Raw genomic sequence first — 28,000 nt, 5'->3', positions numbered from 1 at the left:
ATATTGAGCAAACCAGCCAACACTATATATTCCAAGCTTAAGCATTTTCTTTTGTTAAGGAAAAAAAATATGAAACCTCCTTAAACATATTCCGCAGTTGATATTTAAAATATGTGTGACTAGGAGGCACAAGGAGTGCTTGCGGAAGGGTTCTCTTTTTACTTCAGCTTGGAATAAACAGTATACCGAGAATGAGAAAAAAATAAAAAACACAAAACCGGTTTAATGCATCTAAACCAGAAGATGATCACAAGTATTGTTCATGTATCCTTGCCCTGTTTTCTTCCCACCATACCCTCGCATGCATCTCCCCAAATATCTCTCGGCTGCAATGCAATAGAAAACACAGTTTCAGTGATTTAGTTTCTTGACTAAGGACCAATGAATGAAACAATGTAAGGAAGCTGTTTATGTTACCTGAATCTGACTCTTCTAAGCTCTCTTTTCCCACATGGTAAGACTTTAATGGTGATATAAACGCCAGGCTCATCTTGCTCCACCCACTCGTTCTGATCAACATCACTCGCATTGCTTACAGACATCTCTTCTGACCGGTCTGCGTCTCTGGACGAGCAGCTTGTTATGGAAGATGTTTCTGTTTTGGCTCCGCTTAGGCTTGAGAGTTTAGGAGTTGAGTTTAGTATTCCAGAGTCGTTAAACTGCCGGCTTTGGGTTGAACTGTGGTCGAGGGAATCCGAAGATGAGCAACCAGCCAATCCAGCTGGACGATGGATGTTGCGAGGCAACCGTTCTTTGTTTAAAGGCGGTGTTGTAGGAGTATCCTCTGGATGATACTCCTTCTGACAAGCATTTCAAGATGAGTTAGTGGACAATCACAGGTTTGTTGAGAGATACGATTCAGTGAAAAAGCTAACCTCGTCTTGGGATCTAGGAGGCGTGGGAAGGGGAAAGGCTTGGCGGCTTAGTTTTTGAACATTATAAAGTTCCATCACTTTGTCATAGTTATCTGCCCACCATCTTTGCGCTTGTAACTTGTTGAACATGTCTCGGCTGGTCAAGAACAAAACAAAACAGAAGTGAGAAAAATAAAGTACATTTTGGAAACATGTTGTCTTAATCTTACAAATTTACAAATTGTCTATTGTCGTGGTGAAAGATCAGGAGATGAAACATTAGATAGACTCCTAAGTGAAGAGGTGGTTTTGATAATGATAATCATAGATTAGGTAAACAAATTCTGGTAGTTGTTGATTTTGGTATGGAACAGTGTTTTAAAACACAACCTCTTCGATGGTTGGACCAGGTTCGGCCGGTCACGTAATCGGGTTGAGTTTTGAAGTCATTGAACTAGATGAAAACTCTTAAAACTATCAAAAGCCTATGAATCAGATGAACAAATGGAAAAACTAATATTTCCAATGTTTTAGATTTGATCATATTTATATTTTAATTATGTATTGTATTTAATATAATTATAAGTAAGTTTACATAATAAAAATTAATAATTATAAAAAAAATTTGAACCATATTTAATATGGTCGAACTATATTAAACCGTGACTTGAATAATTATCCAGTTTAGCTTCCGGCCGGTTTTAAAAACAATGGTATAGATTCTTGAGTATAAACACATCAGTTTCTCTACTAGTACAACTTGGTTCTCATAATTTTATGACACATGATAGTCTAAGTTAACTTTAATGGTCAAATAAAATTAGGAGAAGCAGTAACTTACTAACTTTAATCAGAACAAGTATACAAAAGTGGGAATTAAAGAAAGCGGATTAGAGGGAGATTTGAAAAAACTAACAATAGCTGATTCAATAGAGCTTTTGACTAATTACACACATAGGCTATGGCTAAAAAGAGAGTTGAAAACAAGAGATGCAAGTTCATACAAATTCAACCTTTTGAATATTTTTTTTAATAAAAAATGTTAGTTAATGGGTAGCCCTTTTTTTTTTTTTGTTCAACTGTTAATGGGGTAGCTAACAGTAAATAATCAATCAAAATTATGTAGAAATCAAGAAATAAAAAGAAACAGAGACGGCAATGGTCAAAGCTAATAATTAGATAAGATGATTATGGCTAACAGTAAAGAAAATAATGGGGAAGGAGGTGGGTATGAGAAAATTCTCAAGTCTCTTTTTTTAATTTCCCAACAACTTTAACTTATACTTGTACCGAGATCCAAACCAAACAGTAAAAACACTTAGAACCTATAGGACTCAACCTAATCAAACAATGTTTGTGAATCATACAAACAAAAAGGAAGACCAAGTTTAGACAAAAGAAAGACAGGTGGTGATAGAACTTGATCTGTGTTTTATATGGGAAGAAGACAAAGAGTTGAAGCAAAGAAGAGACAGAATACGTTGAGGTTGTCGTTTTCAATAGGCGACATAGATGTGAACGAGAGAAACTGTGCAAAAGTCTAAAGCTATTTGCTTTATTTTACTTATTTATATATGTTCTTTGAAATTACAAGACGAAGCATTTTTTCCTATGCCGCCCAACAATTATAATGTGATAACTGATTAGAGGACAGACGAGAGAGACGCGGAGAACAAGGCACTGGAATTAAAAAAGAAAGCAAAAGTTTGTGTCCTATTTAAATATAACTATATATATAAATTGTCGAAAAACAAACCCAAAATATTGGTGAAAATGAATAAAATATCTAATCTACCAACCAAAGATCTTAAATCTTTGATTTAAACAAAAATAAAGAAACATTTTTAGTACCATCTAACAACCGCATTAAGAATTAAAGTTTTTAGCATACTTATTCACACGTTATATAGAGTGATTTCATATGACCGATAAGATAAATCTCTTTTTCTATATTTTCTGTGGACTAAAAATTTTGATTTTGAAGATAAGTAAGAAATAGAGGAAATGGAGTAATCATATACTCCCTCCGTTTTTTAATATAAGTCGTTTTACAGCTATGCACGTAGATTAAGAAAACCATTAATTTCTTATATTTTCTAAACAAAAACATCATTAATTATTTACCTAACCACAATTTAACCAATAGAAAAATAGAAGATATATTACTATTGGTCATACAACATTAATTATTAATAAATTTTACATAGAAAACCGAAAACGACATATAATTTGGAACAAAAAAGTTTCTCTAAAACGACTTATAATAAAAAACGGAGGGAGTATATAGCTAATTTCGAAAGAAAACATAAATAAAAGCGAAATAAAGACAGAATGAGAAGGGATGACCCCAAGAAGCACTCTGAAAAGGGAACACCAAGTTTTGCTTTTTGGACCTTTACGGCCTCTGCTTCTCATTAGGCGTGATGAAGCGTTACAGTCTACAACTCTGGGTCCCAAGTATCTATTTTTTACCCACTTTTTAGTTATATTTTCACACTCACAATTACCCCTTCGAGATACTAAACAGAAAGAAGTGGTAAGTTTTCTACTTGTTATTAAATTCGTATGTTTTTAGTAGTATTTTAGCACAACATATGTTGCCTAGACATAGAAATCCACAAATTATATTCATCTATTTATCTACGCAGATTATCGAATTAACCAAACTTTGATTGTTTTATTTAGATTTTTAGATTGTGTGTTTGTACTGATTTTATAGTAATAATTATTTTTAAAAAATCAGATTCAGTTCTCCCAGAGAACAGAGCATCTTCCGAACATTCTCCCAAATCACGATCAAAACAAACGTGGGAAAATATTTCAACCGTACGATCAGAAAAACAGAGTCAAACACAAAAAAATCACTACCGTAGATTGAAAGCATGTACAGAGAGTATCAGAGTAACATACCTGAAACGTATCCGCTTGAGATCATTACCACCGCCGAGAAGAGACACGAACGTAATGAGAACACCTGGCTCCACCTGAGCGACCCACTCCTTTGGCTCTTTCTCCTCCACGAACACTATCGGGTCTACCCGGTTCCTCCCGCTCGCCGACTTCGGAGTCGCCTCGCCGCTCGATATCCCTTTCAGCCTCGCCTCCATCTCTTTTCCCCAAACTCTAGGCTGTTGCTGTTGCGTCGCCGCCGCCGCCGCCGTGGCTGTTATCGAGCTGTTTGATCTACCGTACAGCATTTTAAACCGTTGATCAGATTCGGGATCAGACTTTGTCGTCACCGGAGTGCTCTTGATCGGCGGTTGCACTTCCCCCTCCGTACACGGCGTACAATGTCGGTAAGCACCGGAAGCTTTCAGAGCCATATCTTTGAGCTGAGAATGAATTTACGAAAATACCCTTGATCAGTATAGAGAATGACAAGAGGTGGAGGATGAGCAAAGAGAGAGAGAGAGAGAGAGAAGTCTACCTGAGATGTTAGAGATTTGGCTTGCTTGGAATCCGGATCGTCGGGTTGACCCGAGGTTTCATCGCCGGCTCGCTTCGAACGAGCTATACAAGTCAGCATTTTCCGGCAGCTGCTGTTTCTTGGTAATGTGATTTTGTTTCTTCTCTTTTTGGATACGGAGAGACAGTAGATGCTGTCAGTTTCTAACTTTGGTTTGTGTTGTGTGTTTGGTCATGGTGCTCTTTTTATGTTTTTATACTCACTTTAACCAGGAAGACCGGTTCCATTTTTTTAATTAAAAATCAAGAAAAGGTCCCGCGTCATCTCTACGGTAAATCCGCTAATCTAATCACACTCGGTTAATGCTAAAAGTAAACCATTTTGTTTGGTCTACTGATTAAGTAAGACAACTTGAGCGGGATTCCACTTGTCAATGTAGCTTAAATCGAGAGATTTTACATTATTGCTGCTTGCAGATTTAGACTTTCAGATGTATCAAAGGCTGTTCATTGTAGTCAAGTATTTCAAGTGTGCTTAAGGATTCAATTATCGATACATGCAAAACCGGCTCTGACCTTTTGAGAAACCTAAAACGAAAGAAAGATTTTTATGGTGGCTCTAAGTAATCAAAGTTTTTCTTAGCATTTTCACTCGCACTATTTAGTAACTGCTAGTTGACATTACAAATTGTTCAAAATTTTAAAGATAACAGCTAGTTGACATTACAAATTGTTCTCTATTTTTATAATTTTGAGATACAAACAAATATTTCATGTAAGATAGAATCTACCTTTTGTATAAACAAAAGCCAAGTTCATTAGGATATATACAAAACATGAAACTAAAAAATTCAGTGTAGAAAGTAGAATGATCAAGTATAGTGTTCTGAAAAAAAACATATAGACCAATGTAGGCAGGCGGGTTCGGGTAGTTCAATTTTTGGATAGTTCAGTTCAACTAAAATATTGCTGAATTAAACCGTATAAGAGTTTGGTTCGGTTTGGTAGTTCGGTTCGGAATTCGGATAGTTAAGTTTTTTTTTTACCGAAACTAACCAAAATTTTTTGTTTCGATTAAAAAGTTGGGTAAATTCAGTTAAATTCGGCTGGTTAGTTTTCAATATTTTGGATAATTTCGGCTACTTTGATTCAAAACTTGGTTAATTCGCGCTAAATTTTTTTTTAAAAAATGAACTAAGCGATTATCAAACTGAACCGAGCACCAAAGTTTTTTTTATAAACCTGTCGAATCGAGCCAAACTTTTCACCAACAAACCGAACAAACAGAAATTTCGGTTTGGTACGGCGGGTTCGGTTCCATTATAGATCCCAGGCCTATAGACCATGGTTGAAATTTTTGGTTTCCTAACACATCTCCTGAACAAGCAAATGTTAGAGAATAACATAATCAGGAGATGACCCAATAAGACAATTGAAAAAAAATCAGTGATGGGCTTGTTTCGGCCCATTACACGACCCAGTCGTTCTCCTCTCAAAGAAGGAAAGCAAAAGCAGCAAGACACGCGAGAAACAGATAGAAAGTGGCAAAGTACTTCTGTTTTGGATTCAGATTCACATTCGGCTTCTGCTCAGCTACGAGCAGACGGATAGAGCGAGAGAGAGAGAACAATGGCGTACGTGAGCGTGTTGTTGTACGGATTAGGAGGGATAGTCGTCGCGGGCGTGGCGCTCCTCGTGGTCTTCCAGGAGAAGCTAGTCTACGTCCCGGTTCTCCCCGGTTTAACCAAGTCATACCCGATCACCCCCGCCAGGCTTAATCTCATCTACGAGGACGTCTGGCTTCGCTCCTCCGATGGCGTGCGGCTCCACTCCTGGTTCATCAAAATGCTCCCTGATTGTCAAGGTTTCTCCTTTTTTTCCTCACCATTCTACTTCTGATCCACGAAACTTCTCATTGATTCAGTATATATCTTGTTTTTGTTAGATTTGATTAATGCATATTCGGAAAGTTTCTGACTTTAGGGATGTTAGGTCTTGATATCTCTGTTTTCAGCTAGGTTCTGGTCTCAATTGGTCAGTTTTGTGACCTGTGAGGTAATGATGATGTTATAGTACTAGTTTGCAACTCATCAGCCACACTCAAAATTCAAACTTTACTAGTTTCCCTAATTTCACTTCTCTTGGTTGTTATTAGCTTAGCTTACCTTAGGTTAGAGTCACAACAAAATACTTTCTTCCGTTTTAGGAATTTCATAAAAGCTTCGCCACGCAACTGCTCATTGATTCAGTAATATATCTTCTCGTTGGTAGATTTGATTTATACAATTGGGAAAGCTTCTGACTTTAAAATTCAAACTTTACTAGTTTCCCTTATTTCACTTCTCTTGGTTTGTAGTAGCTTAGCTCGATTCGTTCAGCTGGTTTCTAATAGTTGATGTATTCCTTGCAGGTCCAACCATTCTATTTTTCCAGGAGAATGCTGGAAGTATCCTTTCCTGAGCCATTTCTTGGTGATTTGTAAATTAAAGAGTTCTGTTTTATATTTATGTATATGCTCTAAGGAGTTTCTGTTGGGTGGGGTTCTTTGCCTTGTGAAGACCTTGACCTTTTGAACCCTAGATATCGCTCATCGTCTAGAGATGGTTCGCATCATGATACAAAAATTGAACTGCAACGTATTCATGCTTTCATATCGCGGGTCAGTTTCAGTTACCTGCTTTCTAGTCTATCTCTTATCTTAATCGTTTATTTTTAGTTACATGGATCTATTGCTGCTTGTTTACCTTTCTTGCATTATAACTGATTGATTTTTTCTGTTCAACTAGCTATGGGGAAAGTGATGGTTATCCGTCACAGCATGGAATCATTAAAGATGCTCAGGTTTGTTTTGCACTCTCAATCTGTCTACATTTCCATTAAACTCTTGTGTGCATGTCTCCATGTATTCATCATAACCTATTTTATGGCCTTTTATTTTTGTTAGGCTGCGTTGGATCACCTTTCTCAAAGGACAGACATAGATACATCTAGAATAGTTGTGTTTGGAAGGTCCCTTGGAGGAGCTGTTGGAGCTGTGCTTACTAAAAACAATCCTGAAAAGGTACCGTTACTAAATATTCATATTAACAGATGACTAGAGAGAATATACTACTTAGGAGGAGAGAATATTAGTGGCCCAAGTATATATATATATTTCTTATTTTTTTGCCTTCAGTACTAAGTTTATATCTCTACACGTCAATTAGCTGTATGTTTACCATCTCTGCACTGTCCTTATATAGGTATCTGCATTGATTCTGGAAAACACTTTCACATCCATTCTTGACATGGCTGGTGTTTTGCTGCCCTTCTTGAAGTGGTTTATTGGAGGAAGCGGTACTAAAAGCCTAAAACTTCTTAATTTTGTTGTACGCTCCCCATGGAACACTATTGACGCTATTGGTGAGGTAAGAAGCAATGTAGACTCTTGTAGCTTTCTTTTAAATGTATTTTTCTCGCTTACAGTTTGCATATTCCATTGAAATAACTAAATAAGCAGATCACTTAATATATTCCATATTACTATAATTCTCTTCTCATGGTTAGATGGGCAGTATCCTTCTCAGGAGAAAAATATATATATATATATATATTTTGATACTAGAACATGTGTCATGAGTTTATTCTTTATCAGCTCACTGATAAGCTGATTTGTAACAATAACAGGTGAAACAACCAGTACTTTTCCTCTCTGGACTGCAAGACGAGATGGTCCCTCCGTTTCACATGAAAATGCTATACGCTAAAGCGGCTGCCCGTAACTCTCAGTGCACATTTGTGGAATTTCCGAGTGGGATGCATATGGATACATGGCTGACTGGGGGTGACGTTTACTGGAGGACGGTCATGCAGTTCCTTGTAAAGCATGCGCCTGAGGAAAAGAAACAACGATAAAGGTAAAGTTCGCTCTCAGAGGGTCATAAACGATGCTTGTTTTATAGATGCTTCCGGATATGTTTTGATATTTTTTTTTGGAAAGTATTACTCTAGGCTTGACGTTGGTCTCTGTGGTCTGGCAGGAAGGTAACTAGTTGAGGATGCTGTGTTTAGAGGAAGTTTGGACTCAGTTGGATCCTACTGAAACCTGAAACGTTAGTATCTTTATAAAGCAGATATATATGCGTATATTGCATTTGAGAGTGAGATGCTGGAGAGGGACTTTGTAAGCGGAAACCGCCACTGGGAGATATTGTACGTTCTGAGTTGTTTCAGTTTTCATGTCGTTTTTGGTTATTTTTTCCAACTGTTGGTCCTTCTCTTATGATACTAACCATTTCCTCTAAATGATTATTGCTTTGTAGATGATTTAGAAAATGGTTATATGATTGAAATGATTGTGAAACTATCTTTTGTTTCTTATGTGATCATATAATGTATTCCAATCTTCAGTTTAAGTTTGCATGCAAATTATGGGCGCTCCATTTGAATTTAAAAGTATGAGTACTTGTGTAAATTCTAGTTAACATCTCTACTAGTAATGTTATTCGTGGAATAAGTTTTAATCCAAGTTGTAGAGTTAAATGGGATTAGGAATATAAAAAGAGGAACTAGATTTTGAATCGCGCTTAGCGCGGGGTTGTTGGATTATATTATAATACAAAGTTTTATTATATCGAAAAACATAATTTTTAACAGTTATATAATCTACAAATTAGTTTATTTGAGATTTTATATGTACACTTTTACGTAAGTTTCTTTTCGACATGAAAATTATATCCGAATAAAAAAAACAAACCGAACCGACCCAAAATTATAGGTTTAGTTCAAGTCCAGAGAAGATAACCTATTGTGTTTTTTGACCCGCATGTCTTTGTTTGAGTCCGGATCCTACCCTAGACCCGATCATAAATATGTGTTTATTAGGTATATTTCGAATATGTTTCCGGTATTATGGATATTATTTTTAAGTTTTTGGTTTACGATTAGAGTTTTGATTTCAGGTAAATTTTTCAAATTAAAAAAAAAATTGGGTATTTGGATAAAATTTTGGGTATTTTTCAGTTCATCGTGTCAGATTTTGAATAAGATTTTAAATTTTTAGGTATTTGATTTTTTTTGGTATTTGTTTGGAGTTTCAAATACTTTTCGTCCATATATTTCAAATTCTTTTAGGATTTTAAATACCCGAACAGATGTGGACCCATTACGTCCATATCAGGTCCAACAACCTTTTGATATAAATTTTTAAAGTTATTGTACAAAAACATGGTTGATGAAATATTTTTCTGAGTAAAGGTATCATAAAAAAATAATATTAAAATCTGTTAAAAATATTTGAAATATTGTATGTTTAGAATGATTAATATATTATCAGAAAAATAATAAATATTTATACATAACTCCAACAACTTTTTTATATTAGATTTTTTTAAAACTCTTTCCTTTTTAATAGTATTGATTCGTTTTAAGTGAAAAGTATATAAAAGTATAATATCTAAACAAATAATTTTCAAAATCTTGAATAATCAATACTGATATCGTGAAGTCGGGTTAACTTTAATAGAACCAATGAATTTCTTCATTTTTGTGAAGGTAACATGAATATTTAGAAAAATCATTTTTAAATATGAAAATATTATCAAACTATAGACAGTTGAAAGTTTAGTATATGACATTTGATCTTAGTGGAAAAGTTTATATATGATATGATTACTTTATTATAAACGAAAGAGAAAGTTAGAATGTACACATATATGTCTTGTAATTTATCTTGCTTTAAATCATATATTATATGATAAAAGTGATAATATAAAACATTAGTTTCAATGCTTTTACAATTAAAAATTAAAATGATAAATATAGTAATAGTAATGATTAGGATTTAGGAATGAGATTTAAATAAATAAAAGAATTGACTAAATTTATTGTTAGAGAAATATATGGTAACATATTGTTAGTATAAATTTAAAGTAAGACAAAAAAATAATGAATTAAATGAAAGGGTCCAAACAACTTTTATAGGTAGATTTTTTTAGACTCCTTCCCTTTTAACAGTATTGATATGTTTGACTGTAGTCTACTATATTGAGTGCTTATAGTGTTAATCAGTGTTATCTTATAATCCGCCTAAATACTTATAATATTTACAACAATAAATAATTATTATTTATATATTATAATAGTTAACTAGATTTTGATCCGCGCTTAGATAATGTATTTTTGAAATTAAATAAATTCTTCTTATATAAGAGATAATGTATAGGTTTGAGTACATTTACCCGAGTGCACTGAATCGTACCAAACTGAGAAAAAAACTCAAAATTAAGCTGAATTTCATAAATAATTGAGCATAGAAAAAATAGAAACCAAAGTAAGGACCAAATGAGTACTTAAAATTTTAAAATACAAATTATATACCTATTAAACATAACTAAACCATTAAAAGTTTATACTATTAATAGAATTATATGTGGTAATGATCACATTTGAATAATCTATCATATATTCATATGGATTTATTGTTAGAGCAATTATATAATAGATTATGAGAAAATAATAAATGAATTCATTTAAATTATGTAAAGTATTTATATAGTTAGAGAAATATAAGTTAAGACCAAATAAATAGTTAAGTCTAATGAAATGGTCCAACAACCTTGTTTAAGTAGATTTTTTAGGAGTGATTCCCTTTTAATAGTATAAATATATTTAGTATTACATTTTATGAAAATAAAATAATATGGATATTATTATTAATAAAGTATAATACATTTAATAATCTATTATATTATTATAATTCGTAAATACTTAACCCAATTAATTAATAACATAGGTAGGCATCTGATTATTGTTTTCCTTAATAGTACTAGATTTAATTCTTCCTCAAGTTCTATTCACATAAATGTTTTCAGTTCTCATCTGATTATTCACATAATTTATCCTCTACAGCTGAAGTGTCGACACTTCAATTTATCCTCTACAGCTGAAGTGTCGACATAGAAATATGGAAATATGGTTTTGATTTTTTTTTGTTTTTGTTTTCAAGTTGTAAATCATACACAGTACTATTTGAAATAGAGTGAAGTGTTGACGTGTGACTAGATCGGGCCTGTCTGTCACTTTCCAAGGAGCAGTGGAACAACTTTTCGTCTTCATTCAATTATTTTTTTCCTTTTTGCTAAAACCAAAGTTTGCTGCTTTTATCATCACTCACTCACTTGAAACCAAAAAGAAAAGACTTTTGCTTCTTTTTTTTTCTTTTTCGAAAAAGACACAAACTTGAGTGCCGCTCTTTCATCGTGAGGAAGATGGAAGGAGGAGGAGGTGCCCGCTACAACCCTCGAACTGTTGAAGAAGTCTTCCGAGATTTCAAGGGCCGTCGTGCTGGCATCCTCCGTGCTCTCACCACCGGTCTCTTTCTTCTCTTCTCCTAGTTTTCATTTTTTCTCTTATGGGTTTTGACTTTTCCTTCACGACCATCGTGTTGTTGTCTGATCTTTTTATTAAATAACTGTTCTCTAGTGTTATAGATTGTGTTGTGTTGGTGGAGATTGCTGAATTCTCTAATTCGTGAATATAATAATATTTCTGATTTGTTTTTACTTTTCTATTTTTATTTTGCAGATGTGAAAGAGTTTTTCCAGCAATGCAATCCTGGTTAGAGTTTTTCTCTTTCTCTACCTTAAATGTGTATATATATATATGTATACATCTTTGCTTCTGTGTTCTGCTAAGATAATGGTAACATAGTCTTTAACCAAATCAATACTGACACTTAAAACTACATTTATCTTGCTCTCCTTCTTACTTTTTGTTTGATACATTTGATCACAGTTGCTTTCTAGCACAATCTGCTGAGTCTTTACTAGTATGACTGTATGAGTATTTCATTTTGTAACTTTATTTGCTAGTTTGAGAAACTGAAAGTCTGTATTTGTAGAGAAGGACAACCTTTGCTTGTATGGATTCCCGAATGAAGTGTGGGAAGTTAACTTACCAGCTGAAGAAGTGCCTCCTGAGCTCCCTGAGCCTGCGCTCGGCATCAACTTTGCTAGAGATGGAATGCAGGAAAAAGAGTGGATTTCTCTTGTTGCTGTCCACAGTGATGCCTGGTTGCTTTCTGTCTCCTTTTACTTCGGTTCAAGATTTGGTTTCGATAAAGCTGACAGGTATATATATCAATCCTTTACTTCTTGATTGGTATGTAATTCTCTTCAATCATTATCATGATACATGAACTGATTCAGGAAGCGCTTGTTTAACATGATAAACGAGGTTCCTACTGTATTTGAAGTTGTAACTGGAAGTGCGAAGAAACAAACAGAGGAACAGCCTTCTTCAGTAAACAGAAATGGCAACAGATCCAAGTCTAATTCAAAAGTGGTAAGCTTCATGCTGTCCTTTTAGTAAGGGTTAGAACATTAACCTAGTTTATAGGTTCTTACACAGTTTGCCATCGAGTTTCTGAAACATAGACTGAACACAGTCTTTTGTGATTCCCTAAACGTTAGTTTGTGCATCTTGTGGTATGAGAAGTTTCTAGGTTTGAGGTAACAAAGACTGAGTGGTGTCTTGAGCTGTAATCAATAGACCAGTATGTACTGAAATGGCCAAGTTATATTAAGTTTCTGATCAAATGATAGCTGTTGATTAGCTTTTTTTTTTTGAAGTTTACATTTGCTATGTTGGTGTAGTAAATGTTTTATCTGATCTGGAAATGCAGAGAGATTTAGAAGTCAAAAGCTCAAGGACAATAGAGGTCAACGACGAGGAGGAAGGAGTAGAGGAAGAGGAAGAGGATGAAGAGGAACACGGTGAGACCCTATGTGGAGCTTGTGGAGATAACTATGCATCTGATTTCTGGATTTGCTGCGACATGTGCGAGAAATGGTTTCATGGGAAGTGTGTGAAGATCACTCCAGCTAGAGCGGAGCATATCAAGCAATACAAGTGCCCTTCTTGCAGCAACAAAAGAGCTCGTCCCTAAATGTTTTATTCCATTAGCCTTAGCCATCTATCTATCCATTCCCCCCAAATTGTATAATGCACTTTGTATCTGTTTGTTGTTCAGACAGTTAGCTTGAAGCATGACCAGATTTGAATCTCAATCCAACTCGTAGTCTTTAATACAGTTTCACAAAACCATGACAAGACGTTTATAACCTTCAGAACACATTACAAGTTATCATGAAACTGGAAAATTGAAGTGCTTACACCTGAATATTGCTCCAACTACAACTACATTGAACCTAGAGTTCAGCTTTGGTGGAAAGACCGAGAAGCTTGGCCAGTTCACCGCTTTCATGCGCTTCTACAGTATCTGACAATCACAAAACAACAAACATATATCTATCAATCAGCATAATGTTGTCACAAGCAAATATATTTTCTCGAAGGAGAAGAAGCTGAGTATTTACCGTCTGATCCTCCAATGTGCTTTCCGTTAATGAAAACCTGTGGTACTGTTCGCCTTCCAACAATCTCTCCAAGTGCACTCTGAACGTTCCACCCATCTTCTGCAATTACCCAATTTTTATACAAACAACTAATCAGTTCCTCAAATCTCTCAATCGTTAGTCAACAAATGAATCTTATATACATTTTTTAAAATGTTAAAACGCACCTCTTTCATCAAGCTCCACAACATGAGGAACCTGATCCAGCTCACTGAACACAGATTTGGCTCTCCTGCAATACCTGTTGACACCAACAAGGATTCATAGTCATATACACAGGTAAGTGATGAGTGATATTACTGCATAACTCTAAAAAGGCCAAATAGTAAAGCAATAGAACAAATACACAGCACATATAACTGAACTCTCAAAAATCCAAACTTGATTCCCACATATATCTAGCTAGTTTAAACTATCTGTAACGAGACAAAGCTGAGGACTTTCATTGGATTCAAGTTAGACACAGATTCATATATGCAAAGTGGAGACTTTTCCCTTCAGTCAAGTTTCATTCTGATAAGATCTAAAAAGAAAAAAAAGCAAACCAAAGGCAATAAAGATCCAATCTTTTTATGAGAAGCAGACGATCAGCGACTAGAAATGAACAGATATAGATCGAGGGAGAGAGAGAGGTACGTACGGGCAGTAGGATTTGGAGAAGATAACGATCTTGTGGGAAGAGATGGTCTTCTTAACAAACTCGGCTTCAGGGGATGAAGAAGCCGAAGAAACAATAGAGATGGATGAAACTAGTGCGACGAGCAACATTGCCATCGAGAAAGATCTCATCATTGTCATCGTTCCCTTTCTCCTTCTTCTTCGTCTCACTCAGACTCGCAGTAACCAAGCCGACACTGTTAGATGTGTAAACTTGTAAGCAGTGATAACTAAACCGGACCGAATCAAACCGGAAACCAAAACGACCACCACTAATATTTTTTCTTATTAACAAATTTGAAAACTTTAAACTTTTACCGGGACAGTAAATAATCTATATTCCTCGTTGTCTGCTTCTTACAACATAATTATTCTTGGGGTGGCTGACCACGAATGTCCAACTCGATCCAGCACCGTCCATGAGTCTCACTGGACCCCACTTGACCAATCTCCATTCTCACAGGCACCCAAATAAACATTATTATTTGTTTTTCAAAAAAGTGTTTTAGAGAGAGAGAGAAACATTGCTTTGCTTGCTCGAAGGAGAGGAGAGAGAGAGAAAAAGGCATAGACGTCTGCCTGCTAGAAGCCCAAGTCATCAGCTTTCTTCAACATCATCAAGCTTTTTCTAGAGAGAGAGAAAACATTCCGATTCAACTTTAGAAAGATTTGGTTATCTCTGTGACGGACGACTCTTCTAGTCAAATCCGATCTCCTCGTTTTCCCGTGGCGGCTCCCAATTAAACTCTTTTAGAGACCACCAACCCTTATAATCTCATCACCGATCTGAGTCAGGCGCTCTACAAAACTCGGCGTCTCTATTGGATGAGCTACTGGCAAAGATAGGATCTTTATTGCAGGAAGAAGAGTAGCCATGGTAATCTAATCCTCTTCTTCGATTGCTTACTCTGTTTTGTTTCAATGGTTTCTCTGATTCGATAAAGTAAACTGATTAATTCTTTATAGGAGCAACAAAAAGAGATCTTTTGTATGAGATTTGGGTTTATAACCTCTATACTCAGTGGCTTTCATAAAGTTATCATTGTTTTAAAACTTCTATTATTATTAGTTGCTCTCAAGCTGCCTAGAATAGCATGTCGTATGTGGTCATGTAAGCTCTTCTATGTTATATTTTATATGATCAGGAAACTTCTCTAGGTTCGACCATTTTTTTTCCGAATAAATACACTTTTTTTTTCAAGGTTTAAGATATATAGTTTTGCAGATTATAAAGGTTAATTGCTCGATTATATTCGTTAGAAGCTCACCCAGTTTCACATTCCACTTCCTCTTCTTTGGACAGTGGACTTAAACTATAAGATCTAGTACCACTCTGCTGTTCTCGTATGAAATCTGATAACTTTGTCGGTTCATTAATCTGAGTTTGTTCAAATCTCATAGAATGCTTTCTTCAGTGGCTCTTGTGTTTACGTATTTATATGTTTTTTTATTAGTTGTTCTATGCTTGATAACATTTCTGCTTGTTTTATACCACTAATACTTATTCAAAGGGATCATTGTATTATTAACATTACACAAATCTTGAAAGCTTTCTTTCAAGTTTATAATGATTCAAATTTAGTTTCCCTCAATTCAGATTAAAGCAGCAGCTTCTGTGAAGTTATTAATATCTCTGTACCTCACACTTCCAATCTTCATATCCTGTAGGTTGCCCCAGTCAATATAATAGTTGGCTCTCATGTTTGGATTGAAGATCCAGGGTTGGCATGGATTGATGGAGAAGTTGTCAAAATCAATGGCGAAGAAGTTCATGCACAAACCACTAACGGGAAGACCGTAAGTTGTCTAATCCTCCTTCCATGTTTTGACATCTCTGTTCCATAGTTATAGTACAATCATTGAAACCAGATATTGCATTAACCAATCAATGAATTTTTAATTTCAGGTTGTGGCCAAAATCGCAAACGTATTTCCAAAGGATATGGAGGCGCTCCCTGGGGGTGTTGATGACATGACAAAGCTCTCATATCTACATGAACCGGGTGTTTTGAATAACTTGGCCATGAGATATGAGCTTAATGAAATCTATGTAAGTTGTTATGCATTTTTCTGCGCCGAGTGAGTACTAATGTAATCACATTATATTTAATTACTAAGCACTACACAGTCCTAAGTATTCCCACTAAATTGCGTTTGCAGACTTATACCGGAAACATCTTGATCGCTGTAAATCCGTTTCAAAGGTTACCACATCTCTATGATACTCATATGATGGAGCAGTATAAAGGAGCAGGCTTTGGTGAATTAAGCCCCCATGTGTTTGCAATCGCAGAAGTTGCTTACAGGTAATTAGGATTAACCAATGATTTCACTAAGCGAAATTCTCTAAATCACTCTTTACTCATGCTCGTGTATTGATTCTCTGGGTAGGGCGATGATCAATGAGGGCAAGAGCAACTCAATTCTGGTTAGTGGGGAAAGTGGAGCTGGTAAAACTGAGACCACAAAGATGCTTATGCGCTACCTTGCTTACCTTGGTGGTCGATCCGGCGTTGAAGGACGGACAGTGGAACAGCAAGTGCTGGAGGTGAGGCGTCACAAATCTATCCTAGCTACTTATTGATATATCTACAGAGAGCCTTGTAAAGCTAGCTTGATTAACCATTTTGGTTTTGTTGGTGGTGTACAGTCAAATCCAGTTCTTGAAGCATTTGGAAATGCCAAAACTCTCAGAAATAACAACTCCAGGTATGCGTATGTTCACTGAGAGTTTTTTCCTATGGATCTTCTCTTTAAATGCTTTTATAAGTTGCATAGTCAAACTTGTTCGTTGCTCAAAGCTTCTTCAGTCACTACTTGTTAGAAATTTGTATTGTAACTAAGAAACCTCAGTGATCAGTTGCACAGATGGCTCATGTAATAAGTTGAATCATATAAACCATATTAATCTCCTGGCTTCCTTCATCTATGAAGTGAAGGATTAATCACCAACTTACTTTACTATGTGATAGATTATTGTGCTATAGAGTTATTCTAATAACTTCTTTTTAGAAAACCTCATTGCAACTTTGTCTTTAAATCAAAATGCAGTCGATTTGGAAAGTTTGTGGAGCTTCAGTTCGACAGAAGTGGGAGAATATCGGGAGCAGCTGTCCGAACATATTTGTTGGAAAGGTCTCGTGTGTGTCAAATATCAGATCCAGAAAGAAATTACCACTGCTTTTACCTTTTATGTGCTGCTCCACCTGAGGTACGGTGCGGCACAATGCGAACACTAAACCATACTGTGAAGCCTTCTGCTTTATACCTCATGAATAAGTAACTGGAGGATTTCATCTCTTTTCCCATTCTGTAGGAAAGAGAAAAGTTCAAGTTGGGAGATCCAAAGTCGTTCCACTACCTAAACCAATCGAAGTGCTATAAACTGGATGGAGTGGATGACACCGAGGAGTATCTTGCTACCCGGCGAGCTATGGATATTGTTGGCATCAGTGAAGAGGAACAGGTCAGTCTATCACTTTCTCCTTTTCCAACAAGGGATGGTTTCTCTGGTAGAGCATTTTGCTGATGATAATTGCTATCAGGATGCAATCTTTAGAGTTGTTGCTGCAATCCTGCATCTAGGTAATGTCGAATTCGCAAAAGGAAAAGAGATTGACTCCTCAGTTTTGAAGGATGAAAAATCAAGATTTCATCTGGATGCGACTGCTGAACTTCTTAGGTATTGTACACTATGTGCTACTTACTTGTTTAATCTTGATTTTTCTTTTTTTTTTCTTTTTTACATCTTTGATCCTGGACTCACTTCTGTAAAAAGGTGTGATGCAAAGAGTTTGGAAGATGCATTGATTAAACGTGCAATGGTTACACCAGAAGAGATTATTACAAAAACTCTTGATCCTGATTCAGCCACGGGTAGCAGGGATGCATTGGCAAAAACTATTTATTCACGCTTGTTTGATTGGTATGCAAAGAAACATCCTCTCTTTTAATTTGATGGATGTGATTAATTATTGTTTCCTTGTTTTTGCTAAGTTCACTCTTCTAAAGAGGACATGTTGACACTTTCTAACTTCTTAAAATCCGTATTCTGTTTTTCAGGCTTGTTGATAAAATTAACAATTCTATCGGGCAAGATCCAAACTCTAAGACAATAATTGGTGTTCTTGATATCTATGGGTTCGAAAGCTTCAAGACCAACAGGTACATTTTGCAGCTTGCAGAATTATTTATTTTTCTGTGAAGATGTTAAAAGGCTGTATTGAGTTTCATGTAATTTTTTTTCCAGCTTTGAGCAGTTTTGCATCAATTTTACCAATGAAAAGCTGCAACAACATTTCAACCAGGTCTGTTCTTAACCCATTAGCTTTCCGAATATCTTTTTCTCTTTCTTAGTTTTGACGTAGCACTAATTACTTTTCTCACAGCACGTCTTCAAAATGGAACAAGAAGATTATACCAAAGAAGAGATCAACTGGAGTTACATAGAGTTTGTTGATAACAAGGATGTGTTGGAACTCATTGAGAAGGTCTTGGATTTAATTATGTCCTTAACGATTTTTTTTTGGTGATAATTTACAACTCATTCATTCTTCTTGATACTTATGTGTGTGTATGTGACTTGCTCGTACAGAAACCTGGAGGAGTCATTGCGCTTCTAGATGAAGCATGGTACTTTGCTAGACTCTTTAGAGGAATCTGATGAAGGCGCTGCTTTACTTAATTTGACTGAGATCAAGTGTATAATGGATGTTCCTTTCTTTCGCAGTATGTTTCCGAAATCGACACATGAAACATTTGCTCAGAAGCTGTATCAAACATTCAAAAACAGTAAGCGGTTTACGAAACCAAAGCTATCTCGGACCAGCTTTGCAATATCGCATTATGCTGGAGAGGTAAATACACCTTTCACATGCGTATGACAAGTTTAGATGTTATTCCTGTTAACATACTCTCTTTCCTACTGAAACAGGTAACTTATCAGGCTGACTTGTTCCTTGACAAGAACAAAGATTACGTGGTGGCAGAACATCAGGATCTTTTGATCGCTTCCAGTTGTACCTTCGTTGCTGGTTTATTTCCTCGTCTAGCTGAAGAAACATCAAGTAAAACCAAATTTTCTTCCATCGGTTCACGCTTTAAGGTATGGTGATTGATTCATGAATGGTTTGTGTAAAGTAGATACAGACAACAGTACTTGTTTAACCCATGTTGGAGATGAGTGTTGATTACAGACATTATGTAGTGGCGACTCTAGCTCAAAGTATAAGAGATTTTTAAATTGTTGTTGTTTAACAAGAAATACGCTATCTCAAATTCCAGCTTCAACTTCAGTCGTTGATGGAGACACTCAATTCAACTGAACCTCACTACATCAGATGTGTGAAGCCAAATAATGTACTAAAGCCTGCCATTTTCGAGAATCTGAACGTAATTCAACAATTACGTTGTGGTGTAAGTACAGTCAGAACCTTCCATAATATACTTTTCTGTTCGTGAGTATCAACAACTGAGGTACTTCAACTTTTACGTTTTTGGTTACTAAACAAAAATTTGTCTTAATTTTGCTAAGGGTGTCCTGGAAGCTATTAGAATCAGTTGTGCTGGTTATCCAACAAAGCGGACATTTTATGACTTTCTCAATCGTTTTGGTGTTCTTGCTCCGGATGTTCTGGAGGGAAAGTAAGTTTTGCATCTGATATAATTTTTTTTCTTGCAGTCTTTTTCGTTGAGACATGCCTTGCATCTTCCCGATGTATATAATGGTTTCACTTTCTGTGCAGTTATGACGACAAAGTTGCATGCAGAATGCTTCTGGATAAGATAGGCTTAAAGGGCTATGAAGTAAGTCATTAGTAATTGCATTATGTAATGGTTCCTTTATGGTGGTTTAGGAGCTTTGACTAATTTATCCAACATGCTGCCACTTGTAGTTAGGGAAAACAAAAGTATTCCTTAGAGCTGGGCAGATGGCTGAGTTGGATGCAAGAAGAGCCGAGGTTCTTGGCAATGCCGCTAGGAGAATCCAAAGGCAAAGCCGTACTTTTATCGCTCGTAAAGAGTTCCGTGCTTTACGTGGAGCTGCTGTCGTATTGCAGTCCAATGTCCGAGGTATCTTCTTCCCTAGTTTTCTTGCTTCTCTGTGTAGCCATGACATTAGTGGCTTGTTGTGGTCCATGTGTGTTTTTTTGCGGATTGTACTACTTTGGAGGATTAGTGGTTTCTGAAACTTTTTTTATTGAATGTAAGGCAAATTGGCATGCAACCTTTATGAAGAAATGCGACGCCAAGCAGCAGCGGTGAATATTCAGAAGAGTTTCAGACGACATATTGCCAGAGAATCTTATTTAAAGATTAGACATTCAGCAATAGCAGTTCAAACAGCACTAAGGGGAATGGTTGCTCGCAATGAGTTCAGATACAGAAAGCAAATGAAGGCTGCTACTATTATTCAGGTCATTAATAAGAAGCCTCTTTGGGTTATTCTTGTTTCTAACTGAGAAATAAAGTGTGCGAAATTGTCCCTCTTATATCATCAATCTGACGGTTCCTCCTTTTAAATTTTAGGCTCGTCTTCGTAGTCACCTGGCACATTCTTACTACAAGAAACTCCAGAAAGCTGCCCTTTCTACGCAATGTGGCTGGAGGAGCAGGGTTGCACGAAAAGAATTAAGGACACTCAAAATGGTTCACTCTCTATTTTCTTTTTGTACTGAAACATGTCCTAAGTTTTTCACATTTTCATGAAGCCATCAGATTCTTACCTTTAAAATTAATTGAACTAGGCTGCACGAGACACAGGAGCCCTTAGAGAGGCCAAGGACAAACTTGAGAAGCGTGTTGAAGAGTTAACATGGCGTTTACAGCTAGAAAAGCGACAGAGAGTAAGTTCATTTCCATACACTATCATGATATCATCCTTCAGTTACACTGTTATTGATAATTCCATGGTTATATAGACTGAGCTGGAAGAGGCAAAAGCCCAAGAATCTGCAAAACAACAAGAGGCTCTGCAAGCAATGCGGTTGCAAGTTGAAGAAGCAAACGCTGCTGTGATTAGGGAACGAGAGGCTGCAAAGAAAGCTATTGAAGAAGCACCTCCAGTCATTAAGGAGACTCCGGTTTTGGTTGAAGATACTGAAAAAATCAATTCATTAACATCAGAGGTGGAGGCTCTAAAGGTATGTGTCTTAAGCTTATTATATCATCCTTCATATGTTCATTGCTGAAGTTTAACTTATATTTTTTTTGTTACAGGCTTCGCTTGAGTCTGAACGACAAGCTGCAGAAAACTTGAGAAAAGCTTTCTCAGAGGCAGAGGCTAGAAACTCAGAGCTGGCCACAGAGCTTGAAAATGCTACTAGAAAAGCAGATCAGCTGCATGAATCGGTTCAAAGGTTCGTAAAAATATATTGATGAAGGATAAACAAAGAGAGTACATATTCTAATTGCTTAAATTTGTTGAACTTGTCAATATGCATTTGACAATTTCGTTTTTTCTTTACAAGTGTTGATGCTAATAAGTTATAACTGTGTTTCTTCTGTTCTGGACTAATACATATTGAGTTTACTTCTTGCTTTCAGACTAGAAGAGAAGCTTTCCAATTCAGAGTCAGAGATTCAAGTTCTTCGTCAACAGGCACTTGCTATATCTCCAACCAGCCGAACTATGCCCACGCGATCAAGAACAATGCTTTTACCGGTGCCAACAACATATGAATTATTTTTTCTTTTCACATATTAATACAACAAGGCCTATTTGCTCATGTAATATTTTCTTCTCCAGAGAACGCCAGAAAATGGAAGCCATCTTAATGGAGAAACAAAGACTACGCCGGTAAGAGGAAATGATTTTTTTTTCTCCATTCAAAAGGACACCATCATACTTTCTTGTTTCTTTAATTGCTTATGGTCTATGAATGTCACAGGACATGGCCCTTGCTGTACGAGAACCAGAGTCTGAGGAGAAACCACAGAAATATCTGAATGAAAAGCAGCAGGTAACTACTCTGCATGTATCACATACAATGATATTCTTGTGCTAATTGTAACGGTGAGACTGCATTTTTATGCAGTATTGCACTCTGATTTTCTCTTAATATATATATGTTATAAACTTATAATGGTTGCTTTATTCAGGAAAACCAAGAACTACTAGTCAAGTGTATCTCACAAAACCTTGGATATGCTGGGGGCAAGCCTGTAGCTGCATGTGTCATATACAAATGTCTTCTTCACTGGAGATCATTTGAAGTCGAAAGAACTAGCGTCTTTGACCGTATCATTCAAACTATAGCTTCAGCCATTGAAGTAAGTTGATTCTTTTTTTTTTTTGCGTCTTTCCTCGGAAGCATTTTATGACACTATTTCAACATGTTCTGCACTCCATAATGTTGATTATTTTTCTGAATATAAGTATGGAAAATGTTGTCTTCCATTACAGGTACCAGATAATAACGAGGTTTTGGCGTATTGGTTATCTAACTCAGCCACGCTATTACTGCTTCTGCAACGCACACTCAAAGCAACTGGAGCAGCTAGTTTAACACCACAGAGACGAAGAACAACATCAGCATCCTTATTTGGGAGGATGTCACAAGTAAGAAGCTTGTTTTTCGAATTTTTATTTTAACTGCCTTGGTGTGCAGCCTCAGTTCATCTTGTGTGCCTTGTTAACATTCTAAATAGGGAATAAGGGCATCTCCTCAAAGCGCTGGACTCTCTTTTCTGAATAGACAAGGACTCACCAAGCTTGACGACTTGAGGCAAGTTGAAGCAAAGTACCCAGCATTACTTTTCAAGCAGCAGCTAACTGCATACCTCGAGAAGATATATGGAATGATCAGAGATAATCTCAAGAAAGAGATCTCTCCTCTTCTTGGGTTGTGTATACAGGTAGTTAATGTAGTTTTTGTTGTGGAAAGTTGATATGCTGATCTTTTTTAGTTTAATTTTCATCAGATAATTGATTAAGTGTAAGTGCATGTTTACATGATACAGGCGCCAAGGACATCAAGGGCAAGTTTGGTGAAAGGGAGAGCACAAGCAAACGCTGTTGCTCAACAAGCTCTGATTGCTCATTGGCAAAGTATTAGGAAGAGCTTAAACAGTTACTTGAATTTAATGAAAGTGAACAACGTGAGTCTTGACTTCCATAAGAAACTAACAAAAGAAAAAATTTAATATATTTTTTGGGAATGTTGTTTATATTCTGTTTTTACATGATACAGGCTCCACCTTTCGTAGTCCGCAAAGTATTCACACAAATATTCTCCTTCATCAATGTTCAGCTCTTCAACAGGCATGTCTCACTTGGCATCTCTCCTTTCGTTTCTTCTCAAACCACTTTTCCTTTATTGACAATTTTTTTTTCTCTGTAATGCAATTGTGCAGTCTTCTTCTACGTCGTGAATGTTGCTCATTCAGCAACGGCGAGTACGTTAAAGCGGGCTTGGCTGAATTAGAGCAGTGGTGTGGAGAAGCTACTGATGAAGTAAGCCGTTGCTTCATCACGCTTTGCCTCTTAATTAAAACATTTCATACCTTTTGTTGTTTTGATTAAATTGTTTCATCTTTATTACAGTATGCTGGCTCTGCTTGGGATGAGTTGAGGCATATCAGACAAGCAGTTGGTTTCCTGGTATGATTTTAATGGCTGCTTTGCCACTACTTTTATGCTTCATTACATTGTTTGCTTATGTGAACTTTACTTGTTCTTTGCTCTCTGTTCAGGTCATTCATCAAAAGCCGAAAAAGACCTTGGACGAAGTAACAAGAGACCTCTGTCCGGTATTACTCTCTCTTCTATTCTGTGAAATCCATTTTACTTTTTTTTTCATTCATGAGCTTAACATTGAAGTTGCTGTTCTTGTTCAGGTGCTAAGTATACAGCAGCTATACAGAATCAGCACAATGTATTGGGATGACAAATATGGCACTCATAGCGTTTCTTCAGATGTATGTTTCTTTTTAATACATAACTAAGCTTTCTTTTGTCTAGATTTTGTTACTAACTGTGTTCATTCCAAAAACCATAGGTTATTGCAAACATGAGGGTTATGATGACAGAGGACTCGAACAATGCCGTAAGCAGCTCTTTCCTTTTGGACGATGACTCGAGGTAAAGCTGAAATTAGTTTGTGTAGACCTTCCCATTTCTAAACTAACACAATAAATCAATCAAAACGCAGCATTCCATTCACGGTGGAAGATATATCGAAGTCAATGCAACAAGTGGATGTGAACGACATTGAACCTCCTCAACTGATCCGTGAAAACTCAGGTTTCGGATTCTTACTCACACGTAAAGAAGGCAGTGTGTCATAAGTGTCATCAGGTCCAACCAACTACGATTATTGTTTTTGCTGCATATACATAAATACATCGTGTGAGCCATTGCATTTCTATGGGGCATTTTGTGTATATCATTTTCCTCTTTTCTCTTTACATTATTCTTCTTGATTTGGGGATCAGTCTCTGGCCTTTGTATTTGTGGAAAGGCCGAGTTTATTTCATTCTTTGCATCCCTGTAGTTATGGCAACTCACAGGGGTTATTTGTTTTGTCATAGAAAGGCTTAGGTGTGTGTTGATGCTGTCTTGTCCACAGAGGGGAAGAGAGTATCTTTGTTTTAGTCAATCATGTATTTGTTTGTTTGTTTGGGTGTCTTTATAATCCTTGGTGGAAATTGTAATGAAGGAACTAGACTTTGTTTTCAACATTTTCATATATATGTTGATAGATTTATTGATTGAGAATTTGAACTTGACAAAAAAGAAAAGAGAGTTTGAAAAACATCACAAGATAGTTTAATGTTACATCAACTCATTTTGTAAAAACATGAAACCATAAACTTCTTTTGGATAGATATGTCACCATTTTCTATGGGTTCAGAATCTTATCCACGAGGTCCTTAAGTGGAGCCAAGTTTGCTTCATCGATCAACTGGTACTCCTGCATGTTGCAAAAAAGAAACGGCCAATTATAGTTAATACAACTAATTAGAACATTCCCAAAAAGATGAACATGTTGCAGATAAATTCATCAACTTACAGATGTAAAGAGAACAAAATGCTTGAAGCAAGTGTTGAGATGAGCTTCTTCCTTGAGACCAACAACCTTCTTGAAGTGACAGTGATAGATGTGTGCATAAACACGAAACATCCTCTTCAAAATCTGCTTCACGACATCCTTAAAGTTTGGTGGGAATGGCACTCCTGAAGAAGAATGAAAAAAATAAACCGAGTGTTAAAAACTACTAGAAACAACATAGTGAAAGACGTTTAACACTAGCTTCACGTCTACCAGGTTTTTGCGGAAAGATGGTTTCGTTATCGATCTGAGTTTCAATCCAGTTCATGAGATACTCAACGTATTCAGGAGCAGAAACCCTTATTGGCTCCTTTACAGCAACTCCATCTGCCCATCTATACTCATACCTGCACCCAAGAAGAAAAGAAGAAGAAAATGACCAAATTTTATGATTTAACTCAGACATGGACTGATGAATGAGAGTCAAGAACGAAGGAGTGAGTTACAATCCAGCATTCATGATTGGGCAAGTGTCGGGGGTGCAGAACTCTTGGAGAGTAGGGTACAAAAGGTTCACGTGGTTGTAGAAATCTACGGCTGAAAGACGAACCAAACATACAAAGAAAACTTAAGAAGATATAAATCAAGTAGGGATAGAGACACTAATTGATATTAGTGGTTATAATGACTGTCTTAACTGTTAATGGCCAACCACTCGTTAATGTCTTCACCAGGAGGTAGTTTCACGGCCTCTCTGAGGTTACCACTTCCAAGAGTGGTTGTGATGAGCTCTTCAAGCTGAGAACCCTACATTTTGTTCAGAATATTAAAAAATTGTACGTAATAATAACATAGCCATAACTTAAACCACATGATATCTAATTACCAATGCACTGACCTTGCTCCCAGATGGAGGTGTCTTCCTCTTCTTTGGTCGAAATGTTGTCCCCTGATTTGCACTGTAAGAAAGAATATAAGATTCATCATGTTAGAACCTAGAAAGCCATGTTGGAGGTTATGCTTCAATCTCAATCAACTGTTTGGAAGTATTAACAATAATCTAGTTTATGAATTTATAACCATATATTTCTAATCAAATGGAATGGGTTTGTTCACACTAGTTTGAAGGTAAACACAACAGTAGAGGAGTATCAGGCTTTGTATTTGTCCTAACAAGAAACTTTACAAACTGTAATTACACTTGACACACAAACCACTTGCAAACAAGTTTTCACTAATACAAAATCAAATAGAATATAAAAGAAGGATACATATATAAATTGTAGAACATACCTACTAGGTAATCCCATTAAATTCATGGCTCTAAAGAGAGTGTCTTTTGAAGAATTAATCTGAAAGCTAAGTTAACTTAAAAGCCGATGAAACAATGGATTCAGAATATCCGAACGAGACGAAATATCTGTTCAAGCACACATAACTCTTGAGTTTTTTTTTTCGAGTCGCCCGCAGTAGTACCAATTATTTTTAATGCATTGTCGCCACACTTACACATATATATATTATTTTTTTCAACATATTTACACAGCATATCATGACCAGAGAAATAATATGAATATTTCCAACAGTGGAATTTTACACAATAAAAAAATAAATAAATCTGCCAACTCACATCATGTATATTTATTTATTTGGAAAGAAAAGTGTCATAAACAAGAAAAAATATTTTTCTTTTGCACCTGATACAAGTATTTTTTTTATTTCACTGACACACCAGCTGTAATACTGTAATATGTATATGAGGAATATAATCTTTAACAATCAATTATAGATAATCAGGAAATTTATAGAAAGCAAGAAAATGAGTTAGTATATTGTTATTTTCAAAGGAAACTTTTTATATGCTAATCATTAGTCACCTAAATATTTAGAAATAAAAGGAATATAAAGATTGTGCACCAAAATATTATTCTTGGAAAAATTTGTTTCCTGAATTTTGTTTTTAGTCTAGAAATGCTAAACCTATTAACTTATTTTATTCATTTTTATTAAATCAGTCTCTTATTTAATATTTTAATAAATAATAATAAAATTTTAATTAATTATATAAAAATGCAGAATGCGAATTATGCAGAATATTAGAGAAAAAAACTTACAAGAGATCTTCGGCATGATAAGGAGTGCCGTCGGTAATGGATCTCATAGAGCAGCTTAAAGTGATGCAGTCAGACAAGAATCCTCGGATAGAATTGTTGGCTTTAGTATCATCTATATAATGTTTCTTATAGTTTGTAATATCATAATTAACCAGTGTTAAAATAATAATTATATATAAATGCATTTCAGTGGAAATATATCCCTTATATATTAATTGAGAAACATTACCACATTGTTTTGTAACCTCGTGTCACCATGAGAATGAAATTCAGAATTGTTAGAGAAATAGGTTGCTCCATCTTAACTTATATTATACTTTTTATTAAACTAACTATTAAATTGATAAATAGTGCACAAAGTAATATTCTCGTACTTTTCTTAAATAAAAACTACGGAATTACCTAATATGATTAACGTATATATGATAATTAATGATTATGAATAATAAATATTTGATAATAATTTTGTATCTTAGTTCTTTTTTGTTTATTTTTTTATTATTAAAAGATATTAAACAACCACATTAACCATATAATAAAAAAATAAAATGTTTTCTTACATTATATTTTGAATTTTAAAATTA

At 35.6% G+C, this 28,000-nt stretch overlaps 6 protein-coding genes and 1 long non-coding RNA gene across 8 annotated transcripts; 3 read left to right on the top strand and 4 right to left on the bottom strand.

Moving 5' to 3' along the window:
* Position 1: 1 nt before the first annotated feature.
* Positions 2-5,278, bottom strand: LOC103851355 (protein Brevis radix-like 4). The gene is made up of 5 exons (XM_009128205.3): positions 4,282-5,278; positions 3,765-4,186; positions 876-1,011; positions 418-800; positions 2-326 (listed from the first exon to the last, which is right to left on the bottom strand). The coding sequence occupies exons 1-5, from the start codon at positions 4,378-4,380 to the stop codon at positions 248-250; spliced, it is 1,119 nt and encodes a 372-aa protein (XP_009126453.1). The 5' UTR covers positions 4,381-5,278; the 3' UTR covers positions 2-247.
* LOC103851353 (myosin-17) lies at positions 4,257-25,021 on the top strand. Its single transcript, XM_009128201.3, has 40 exons — positions 4,257-4,275; positions 14,944-15,188; positions 15,980-16,108; positions 16,218-16,361; positions 16,472-16,617; positions 16,703-16,859; positions 16,962-17,020; positions 17,363-17,522; positions 17,628-17,777; positions 17,857-17,993; positions 18,090-18,236; positions 18,374-18,475; positions 18,561-18,618; positions 18,700-18,801; positions 18,906-18,943; positions 19,041-19,167; positions 19,245-19,415; positions 19,595-19,726; positions 19,845-19,954; positions 20,056-20,116; positions 20,206-20,383; positions 20,522-20,727; positions 20,840-20,959; positions 21,058-21,156; positions 21,232-21,453; positions 21,530-21,669; positions 21,857-21,974; positions 22,059-22,109; positions 22,201-22,272; positions 22,412-22,582; positions 22,716-22,871; positions 22,961-23,167; positions 23,273-23,410; positions 23,503-23,573; positions 23,666-23,765; positions 23,856-23,912; positions 24,005-24,061; positions 24,149-24,229; positions 24,310-24,392; positions 24,463-25,021. Exons 2-40 carry the CDS (start codon positions 15,186-15,188, stop codon positions 24,596-24,598), a joined length of 4,596 nt encoding a protein of 1,531 aa, XP_009126449.1. The 5' UTR covers positions 4,257-4,275; positions 14,944-15,185; the 3' UTR covers positions 24,599-25,021.
* LOC103851354 (alpha/beta hydrolase domain-containing protein WAV2) lies at positions 5,778-8,650 on the top strand. 2 transcript variants are annotated; one of them, XM_009128204.3, is made up of 8 exons: positions 5,778-6,123; positions 6,670-6,705; positions 6,840-6,918; positions 7,046-7,100; positions 7,204-7,320; positions 7,502-7,666; positions 7,926-8,155; positions 8,250-8,650. In XM_009128204.3, the coding sequence occupies exons 1-7, from the start codon at positions 5,889-5,891 to the stop codon at positions 8,151-8,153; spliced, it is 915 nt and encodes a 304-aa protein (XP_009126452.1). In that variant the 5' UTR covers positions 5,778-5,888; the 3' UTR covers positions 8,154-8,155; positions 8,250-8,650. The 2 variants fall into 2 exon arrangements, with proteins under 2 accessions (XP_009126452.1, XP_009126451.1); XM_009128203.3 differs by having other exon boundaries at positions 5,780-6,123; positions 8,279-8,650.
* LOC117132052 lies at positions 11,055-11,395 on the bottom strand. Its single transcript, XR_004455478.1, has 2 exons — positions 11,163-11,395; positions 11,055-11,112 (listed from the first exon to the last, which is right to left on the bottom strand). It is a non-coding gene; the product is annotated as an uncharacterized LOC117132052 (long non-coding RNA).
* On the top strand, positions 11,244-13,306 carry LOC103851351 (PHD finger protein ALFIN-LIKE 5). Its single transcript, XM_009128198.3, has 5 exons — positions 11,244-11,609; positions 11,823-11,855; positions 12,139-12,367; positions 12,446-12,581; positions 12,922-13,306. The coding sequence occupies exons 1-5, from the start codon at positions 11,507-11,509 to the stop codon at positions 13,183-13,185; spliced, it is 765 nt and encodes a 254-aa protein (XP_009126446.1). The 5' UTR covers positions 11,244-11,506; the 3' UTR covers positions 13,186-13,306.
* LOC103851352 (glutaredoxin-C4) lies at positions 13,279-14,547 on the bottom strand. Its single transcript, XM_009128200.3, has 4 exons — positions 14,295-14,547; positions 13,822-13,895; positions 13,616-13,714; positions 13,279-13,518 (listed from the first exon to the last, which is right to left on the bottom strand). Exons 1-4 carry the CDS (start codon positions 14,450-14,452, stop codon positions 13,448-13,450), a joined length of 402 nt encoding a protein of 133 aa, XP_009126448.1. The 5' UTR covers positions 14,453-14,547; the 3' UTR covers positions 13,279-13,447.
* LOC103851350 (MOB kinase activator-like 1A) lies at positions 24,790-27,997 on the bottom strand. The gene is made up of 7 exons (XM_018656718.2): positions 26,596-27,997; positions 26,201-26,261; positions 26,001-26,109; positions 25,809-25,899; positions 25,576-25,709; positions 25,324-25,487; positions 24,790-25,224 (listed from the first exon to the last, which is right to left on the bottom strand). The coding sequence occupies exons 1-7, from the start codon at positions 26,619-26,621 to the stop codon at positions 25,153-25,155; spliced, it is 657 nt and encodes a 218-aa protein (XP_018512234.2). The 5' UTR covers positions 26,622-27,997; the 3' UTR covers positions 24,790-25,152.
* Between the last annotated feature and the right edge of the window lie 3 nt (positions 27,998-28,000).

Source organism: Brassica rapa, chromosome A02, assembly GCF_000309985.2.
Source record: "Brassica rapa cultivar Chiifu-401-42 chromosome A02, CAAS_Brap_v3.01, whole genome shotgun sequence".
In the NCBI taxonomy this organism is placed as follows: Eukaryota; Viridiplantae; Streptophyta; class Magnoliopsida; order Brassicales; family Brassicaceae; genus Brassica; species Brassica rapa.
This window is presented reverse-complemented; position numbering and strand designations above follow the sequence as displayed.

Coding starts and splice junctions, on each gene's coding strand:
- LOC103851355 (XM_009128205.3), bottom strand. CDS start 4,380: ATGCTGACTTGTATAGCTCGTTCGAAGCGAGCCGGCGATGAAACCTCG. Junction 4,187..4,281: donor CCAAATCTCTAACATCTCAG/GTAGACTTCTCT, acceptor ATTCATTCTCAG/CTCAAAGATATGGCTCTGAA. Junction 327..417: donor CTTAGAAGAGTCAGATTCAG/GTAACATAAACA, acceptor ATTGCATTGCAG/CCGAGAGATATTTGGGGAGA.
- LOC103851354 (XM_009128204.3), top strand. CDS start 5,889: ATGGCGTACGTGAGCGTGTTGTTGTACGGATTAGGAGGGATAGTCGTC. Junction 6,919..7,045: donor TTCATGCTTTCATATCGCGG/GTCAGTTTCAGT, acceptor CTGTTCAACTAG/CTATGGGGAAAGTGATGGTT. Junction 7,101..7,203: donor GAATCATTAAAGATGCTCAG/GTTTGTTTTGCA, acceptor TATTTTTGTTAG/GCTGCGTTGGATCACCTTTC.
- LOC103851351 (XM_009128198.3), top strand. CDS start 11,507: ATGGAAGGAGGAGGAGGTGCCCGCTACAACCCTCGAACTGTTGAAGAA. Junction 11,610..11,822: donor CCTCCGTGCTCTCACCACCG/GTCTCTTTCTTC, acceptor TTTATTTTGCAG/ATGTGAAAGAGTTTTTCCAG. Junction 12,368..12,445: donor GGTTTCGATAAAGCTGACAG/GTATATATATCA, acceptor GAACTGATTCAG/GAAGCGCTTGTTTAACATGA.
- LOC103851352 (XM_009128200.3), bottom strand. CDS start 14,452: ATGACAATGATGAGATCTTTCTCGATGGCAATGTTGCTCGTCGCACTA. Junction 13,715..13,821: donor TGTGGAGCTTGATGAAAGAG/GTGCGTTTTAAC, acceptor GGGTAATTGCAG/AAGATGGGTGGAACGTTCAG. Junction 13,519..13,615: donor GCACATTGGAGGATCAGACG/GTAAATACTCAG, acceptor TGTGATTGTCAG/ATACTGTAGAAGCGCATGAA.
- LOC103851353 (XM_009128201.3), top strand. Junction 17,778..17,856: donor GCATCAGTGAAGAGGAACAG/GTCAGTCTATCA, acceptor AATTGCTATCAG/GATGCAATCTTTAGAGTTGT. Junction 22,273..22,411: donor ATCTGAATGAAAAGCAGCAG/GTAACTACTCTG, acceptor TGCTTTATTCAG/GAAAACCAAGAACTACTAGT.
- LOC103851350 (XM_018656718.2), bottom strand. CDS start 26,621: ATGAATTTAATGGGATTACCTAGTAG. Junction 26,110..26,200: donor CACCTCCATCTGGGAGCAAG/GTCAGTGCATTG, acceptor AACAAAATGTAG/GGTTCTCAGCTTGAAGAGCT. Junction 25,225..25,323: donor ATTTTGTTCTCTTTACATCT/GTAAGTTGATGA, acceptor TGCAACATGCAG/GAGTACCAGTTGATCGATGA.